The 7,906-nt window shown below is 37.0% G+C and overlaps 1 protein-coding gene across 1 annotated transcript; it reads right to left on the reverse strand.

Annotated features, from left to right (window-relative positions):
• Positions 1-3,866: 3,866 nt before the first annotated feature.
• Positions 3,867-7,690, reverse strand: LOC103777839 (histone deacetylase 11-like; the record flags this gene model as incomplete). Its single annotated transcript, XM_008945400.1, is given in 3 exon segments — positions 3,867-3,939; positions 3,941-4,110; positions 7,512-7,690. Coding segments are annotated over 3 exon segments (422 nt in total), but the record flags the coding sequence as incomplete, so codon positions are not given.
• Positions 7,691-7,906: the final 216 nt, after the last annotated feature.

Here is a 7,906-nt window from a genome sequence, read left to right on the forward strand (position 1 = left end):
TGTTCTAAATTCAAGGCGAATCCAGGACACAGCATCACTTGGGATTACACCCTTAATTACTGCTTCTGATAGCTCTGCATTTTGGAATCAGCGAGGGAATAAGGAAGATCATCTTCCACTGGGCAGACAAGCAAGTGAGCTTTCTTTTTCACCAAGGAACTGCAGCTTCTTTACAGAAGAATGTTTTCAATTATTTGAACACTGGCATAGCACAGAGCACCAAGATTCCAGACCCTGCAGCTTTCTGAACTCAGCAAGCTCCTTCAGCTCCTGGCAGCATAGTATGAGCGAAGTCTAGACCCAAGAATACTAACTCCATAACTTCTGGATTTGTAAGAGAGCATTGTCCCTGAAGTGGCTGTGTTGCATGTAGGACACAACTGTGTAGTACCATTTCTAAATGCACAAGAAATTCCCAAGTGTCACTTCACAGACCACAAACCCCATCTGCAGCCAGCACTGAAAGGAATCGTGTGCCTTGTGGTCTGGACAAGCGGAGCCAGGAACACTGCTAACAACTTACTCTGGTAACAGGAGCAGAAGGGATCAGGGAACCATTTCAGCATCATTAGGTTCTTCAAGCTGCAAAGAGCAGAAAGGAGCAGGGAACCTGGGAGCATGGACATTTATTACTTACCAAACCTAAGCACTACATGCCTCTGTCTCCCCCTCCCCACCCCCATAAAGTATATACTAATTAGTTGTCCTTTTTTTTAAAGATTTTTTATTCACAGCTGTCTGACTACAGCATTTCTCAAATTATGTATTCATGACACAAGCCTAAAACTTCATGATCCACGGTGTTCAAAACCACCAAAATAAACCACACGAAATAAATCAAACCTTTAGTGAGAATGAGATTGATAGTACATATCTAAAGTCAAAATTCAGTCGACTACAATACCCACTGTTTTCAATGCCAGGTTCTGTGCTATGTCTTGACTGTCAGGGAGGCAAGAAGGGGCTGGAGCTTGACCCACCAACTGTCAAATGAAAGAGATGAAAACATCAACTCTTCAGTTCATTTTAAAAATAAATTTCAAACGTGGACGGCTCTCAAGAAATGCATACTTGTCAGTTAGCTATAAGCTATTGAACTATCCTCGCTATTTCTTTAAGTAATTTGAGTCAAAACTAATGACTTATTATCAAAGTCAGACCTACTACATCTTTCTTTAAGGTAGTTTCTTGATTTTAAGTTAGGGCATCATTTCTGAAACACTCCTCCCCATTATGGGAGGATTTTACAGTTACAACGGCAATTAATAAAAAACCCCAAACTCCACACTTTTTCTCCTTAAGATTTCTGAATATATGGCATTCTACTAGCAGACTTTCATAAGCCTTTGTTTATGACGGAAGGGTTTGTCAAAGGTAAAAATTTTGATGTTGATACGTCAAGGCAAAGTTTGCATGATGAAATTTTCAGTCAACTCTGCCTAATGATAAACCATATACTAATTATGAGTCATACAATGTTTGCGGTCTAAATTTGATTTAGAAACAGTTTCACAACTGCTTTTTGAAAAGCAGTACACATTTATCTTGGACTAATCTTATGTGTAGAAATTAGTCTTTAGGTTTTAACAACCAAGTCAAATATTACACTAAATTAGTATTTTTCAAAAATATGAAGAAGGAAATTTTCTCTTTCCCAATTCTAGCTTTATAAGAAACACTGATAATGCCGTCAATATGTTCATTGCTTAATCACAAAATTTACTGCAAACATTAAGTTCTCTCCTGAAAGGTACTGATTTATAAAAGCCCTCTAACAAACTATTGCAGCCTTAACAAAAGCTTAGTTTACAGTTTAATACCTGTAATAATAAAACAGGAGTTACAAAATAGGTAATGGAACCTAACTTGGAACTAGACAACAACTAACTCCTTATGATGACATCTTAAAAAGTATACAAAACTTCCAACTTCACCTAAAGAAATCAAAACATTAACTCTCACAGAAGTCATCTGCTGTTTGACAAACCTCAAACTGTTCAGCCTTAAAATGTAAATGAAACTGCAGCAAGTTGTAAGTAGGAAAAACACATCTTCTTGTCTTTTCAGTAAACTGCTCCAGTCAAAGTTTTTGACAGCCAAAATACATGTGAAGTGACAGGAAAAGTCAGTCAGTGTTGTTCAACATCACTTTAATGTCCACTGAAGAAAAATAACATAAACACATTAACACAAATGGAAAATGTTTCAGAAAAGACCATATGAACTATGACAGTTTAGTTCATAGAAATGCAATTAATAATTTTATAAAAATTATACAAAAGAACATCTTTCATTAGCATCAGACAGTATAGAAAAAATAAATCTCAACGTCAGTTGTACTTCGATGATCCTTCTAGTAAGAAATTTAAAAGTGCTTTTTAATAACAGTGTTGCAACTCAAGATCAGTGCAGTATGTCAAATCTGGTCTAAAGCAGGTATTTGTAGCAATTGTGCAATTTCTTACAATAAACAAACACCATCAATCTAAAAAGTAGCTCTAAGTGAGGTAAGTATTCTAATTAGAATTAAACATTCCCTTAAATAGCTTACACACCAATTCTACTACGAGGAAAATACTGGCTTTCCTTCACAAGAAGGTTGAAACCTAAACAACGACGTGAAGTTTGCACCACGTATCAGTGAATATTGGAAGTTAAAAAAAGCTATTGCAAAGTAGACAGTTTAGTACGTCGTGAACCCATGCTATGAACAGTACCAACTGCAACATACACCAACTGAAATAAAATCTATCTTTACAATTAAGAGTACCAAATTTGCTCTTGAATACGCTATTTTGTTCCCAAATCCTCCTAGAAGCTCCCATATAAAGTTAGCACATTAACTTAATGTAGAAATTTCCCTGTATTTTTATCTGTGAACATGAACAATTTGGTTACCAACTATGACTGCAGCTGAGTAGCATTATTCTTCGAGAAAAATACACCACTAACTGGGGAAAAATAACCCAAATTTACTCTTCAGTTTTATACATGACAAGCTGGCAATAATAAAAGATACCTAACATTTCCCACAAGAATTCTCAGAACTCTAGAATTAATCTTCTCTTTAGAGTAGTTCCTTTACTCTGTGATTCACAATGCATAGTAACTATTGCCTTTTATATGCAGGTCTCATTTTGAGAGAGGCAAATACTAGACTGTTAATGCTGAGACCATACAGCTCATTTGCATATGGAGCCAAAGGCATCTCAGATTTTAGTTCTCAAGGTGCTTATAAGCAACATTCAAGTCACTATCAACTACAGGAAGAAAACAAATTAATGAACTTTTGTTCTAACAGACTGTGGTCTAAAACCCTACCAACTAACTGTTTCTCATAGTATTGCACTTCACTTCAGTATTAAACTGGCAGTTGAAGCCTGCACAGAACTTGTTTTGTAACAGTATTTCAATAAAGAAGCAATAAATAAAATGCAGTATCCCAAAAATCCAAACACGCCAGTAGGTCCAGTCCATATCTCTCCTACCACAGTCCTAGCTGCATCATCTGAAATAAATCTGGGACAGTCTTTAGACATCAACTGCATAGTTCTTTCAACATCAGACTACCCATAACAATAAGAGAAGCAATTAAATCTTTCTCCAGTGATGTTATCAACTGAAAGGCAGTACCCTTGATTATGTGTCTCAATTAAAAAAGCATATTCTTATGCTTTTGCTCAAGACAGCTTCAGAAGTCAGACACAGTTATTCTGTGACTGCATATTATCTCTACTGTGTTATTTCACAGGCAAGTGAAGTCTTTTTAAAATATATTAACCCTGATAATGTCATGGAAACTTCCTGCTCCTAAATGAGGAACTATTAAAAGTTTATTTAACTTTTTTTTTAGAATTACAATTTAGTCACTTTAATTGCAGTGACACGTTGGTTAAGTCTTTATTAGAGCCTCTAATCATCTGTTCCACCATAGGGTTTTGTCACCTCTGCTGGTTGCTAGTCAATAAGCCCTAGGTTGTGCAAATTGAGGATGGAGTCGGCAATAATCCGTGCTGTCCTCTTCTGGTAGCCTCCAGATGTCACCATCAGGATTGGGATCCTGCGGCTTCTAGCAGCCTTGAACACAACTTCATCTCTCTTCACAATTCCCTGCAATTTCACAACAGTTACAAAAAAAATTAGTGATACAGAACTGATACTTGAGTTCTAGCTTATTGTTTATGGGTTTATAGTATTTGATGCTTGATAAGAGATTTATTATTTTACAATACAAATTGAAAAATTAAAGTTCCATTAGTAGGTTTACATGCATAATTAAAAAAAATAACCAAATTAAAAACCCTTGACTTGGTTTTAGAAGACACCATAAATCAAAGTCTTTATGACCCATTCCTGGAAGAATACCTGCTCAAAGGCCATAAAGTCTAAACCAACTACAAAGTTTAGAAGTGTTCACCCTGTTTTACAGGTGAGGACTTAAGACTAAGAAAGATGGTTGGAATTCAAAGTGCTTTAGTTTGTGCTCAACTTGCATAGCACCCTCGGACAAAAGTTTAACAAGTCGATCAAGATTTCGCAAACCTACAGAAGAACCAAAAATTCAAATCAGATTTTAGAGGTTTACAATCACTAGCAGTATTACAAGATTCCAGTTTATAATAATGATATTATGATATTAAAGTGAATAACTTTTAATAAATAGCTTTTAGCTATTAATACAGCTAATAACAATGATAATAAAAGTTAATACTAAAAGAATCTGTGGCTGAATGGGGAGTTACAGAAGTAATGGTAAATGCATAGAAAGGAAAATAAATTCTAAATAACCTCTTACCAGTAGAGAAGGCTATAGAACTAAAAAAATAATACACATTTCTGACCAAGAGTTGTTGTGTTGTCACTGAACCCATACAACAGCAGACTTTGAGTCCCTTGTGTTTCAAGTAAGTACATGTGTGGGAGTAAGAATTCAGAAACAAGTGAGAACAGAATTGCAATCTATTTTTGTAGAAAAAGCAAAAGCAATGAGCTCCAGAGATACTCAGGAGGCATAAATAATACATTACAACTCCTCAAAAAAAAAAAAAAAGACTAACATAATAGGCAACAGCTTGCAATGGACAGCTCAAAATTTTAATAACTGCAACAGTTGCAGAAAGGGATTAAAATACAATCAAATCCAGAAAATGAAGGACGCAGCAGCTAAAGTGTTACAACAAAATTAATATGCACTACTCAGACTGGTTAGAGGAAAACTATAAATACAACAAGAAATACTACACTGCCATTGAAAAAGAATGAGACCACAAACAAGTGGTAAAGCAAAAGAACAGAATTCAAATGTAGCTGAAAAAACAGTCTGGAAAACAATACAACGGTAATGGGTTTTATATAGTTTGACACGGCCTTGTAAAAGAACAACGGGAATAAAGAATAACAACTGAAAAATAAGACAAAGGAAACTGAACAATTATATTGGGAACAGATCCTTAAAGGAAGCAGTGAAATTAGAGAACAAGCTGTCCATCCCTTAGGAAGCTGCAGCAGACATTATACCACACAAGCACTGGACACCACCGCTACCACGGGAGCCTAACCCCTCATGCCTGCTCCAGCACCTCTAGAGGCTGAGTCTGGAAGAACTAGGAGGGAAACAGAGGGACTTGTTCCAGCATTTGTGTGTTGCCAAGAAGGAAAATGCATCTGATGAAAATGACAGCCTGACAGAGATCCCACTTACAAACAAGGGGAAGGAGGATTGACCTGCTACACCTCAAGTTTTCTGGTTATAGCCTCAAGCACTGAGAAACTATCACTCAGAACACACTAGGGAGGCATAATTTTGAATAGAATTAACACTGTAAAAAGATTTTGAAATATGAATGACACCTACAAATGTTGGACTGAAGACAGTACTAATGAACCTCAAAGAGATAAATTATCCAGGTTCAATGTCCTCAGTTTCAGTATTTCCAGTAGCCTGGGACTTCCAGCGTGATGAAAGATGTCGTTCACAGCTAAGCCAACAAGTTCAGAGGGACATGAAACCCTGCCCTCTATTCCAAAAACAAAGGCTTGAGCTATAGAAACATTTTCTCCATCAGGCACTTGAGCCACTGGCTGTGCAGAGAAATGGCACCCTGCCTTTCAGCCTCTACTTGTGACCATAAGAATGATTCACCTTTCTTTCCCCATCGCTGTATTTTGTCTCTTTCCCTACAAAGCACCCAACATGCTACAGCAACTCATTTTTCTTGGCAATTAAGATTTTCTGAAATGTCAGAAAAATGTTTGAAAAGGCACATCTTAAAATATTCTCCATCATTAATTTCCATTTCTCTTGGTGGCCACTGCTTTCCAAAAAGCTCTCTGCTCCAAATGAGATCTTTCACCTCAGGCCACATCCTCTCCAAGATCAAACAAGTCCAAGCCCATCTCAAGCTCTTCCTTTCTCCTTAGAAACTTCTACACATCCAAAGAAACAAAACCTGGTGATGCAGAGCAGCTCCCCAAGTAGTTCTACCTTGGGTCAATCAAGGACTTTGCAAGGCAGTCAGCAATGAAAAGGCTGCTCAGTGACAGAGAGGGTAAGAATGTGCAAATACATAAAGGAAGGTAATAAAAACCAGCAGGGAACTAGAGCTGCATCCAAGAGGACCAAAGTACTGTAAATCAGAATGAAAACCAAACAGATTGAGTGGGGACTCAATGAGAAGGGAATCCTAGACCTTACAAATCAAGAAAGTACTTTTCTATATTGATCTGGTGGACACTATAAGAAAACCAAATGTAAAAACAAGACAGAGGCAGAACTGAGGAGCTGTCAGAGAAAGAATCATTTAAAAAATGGGCAAAATATAAGCTCTGTAAATATTTTGTGAAAAGGAGACCTATTGTGTCTTCTTCTATGAAGCTTTACAGAATAAAAATTTTAAGCTGGTAGCAAACGGAGTAGAAAAGGTAAACTGAACTGAAAAAGGCTAATCCTATCTGTCTGGAAAAGAAAAAGGGGAAAAAGAAGTCAGTGCATTTGCTTACAATGCAGACAAGCTACAGAAAATTGCTGGAAGAACTGGAAGTTACCAGAGGAGCAGTTCAGAAAAGGTGGGAATGCTATAGAGGAAATTAGGTGTAAGATACACACGGGGGCAGGTGCCACAAGAAACATTGCAAAATGGGTTCTGTTAGGGGAAACAAAACAAAGAAAGAAAGAATCAAACAGGAGAAATAGAAGCAGGGTGAAGTGTGAAAAAATATGCCTCTCTGGTGACTGTCAGGATGTTCAAAACCAGAATATTTGAGAGAGAAGTTGAATGATACTGGAACAGGCACCCAAAACTTAAGAATCAGGAAGAGACAACAAAAAACCCCACATGGTCAAAGAGCAATGGAGATGTATCTGTATGTACCTACAACAGAAAAATGCTATGGCGTAAGGCGAAGTCCACATCCAACCTTCGTCTAACAATTGACCACAGGTAACTCTCAGGCAGCCCTTCCGTACCTAGTGAGGAGTCAAAGTCTGGAGGTATTTTGAGTATTACACAAACCTGAGGAGAAACAGCAAGTCCTCCCAACGGATCACCATCCAGAACATCAGTCCCAGCATTATAAACAATGATGTCAGGCTTTAATTCATTTAATGCTCCTTCCACATGAGTATGCACCTTCTGTAGATATTCTGTATCCTCTGTCCCCCACTCCAATTCCACTTTTCGTTTTATGGCACCTAAAAAAAAAAATTAAAAAGAAATGTTTTTATGTTACTTAATGAGCAAAGCATTGCTTTGAAAGAAAATGCAAGAGTTAAGCCAGACAAAAATATGACATTTCTGGAAATGTTACAAATACAGTCCATTTTCACAGAACCTTGAATTAAAAATAAAATATTCAGCTACTTGTTTTCCCAGCAAATGTAAGCACAATGACCTTGAAAAAAAATCCA

Source organism: Merops nubicus, unplaced genomic scaffold, assembly GCF_000691845.1.
Source record: "Merops nubicus isolate BGI_N331 unplaced genomic scaffold, ASM69184v1 scaffold43418, whole genome shotgun sequence".
Lineage (NCBI taxonomy): Eukaryota > Metazoa > Chordata > Aves > Coraciiformes > Meropidae > Merops > Merops nubicus.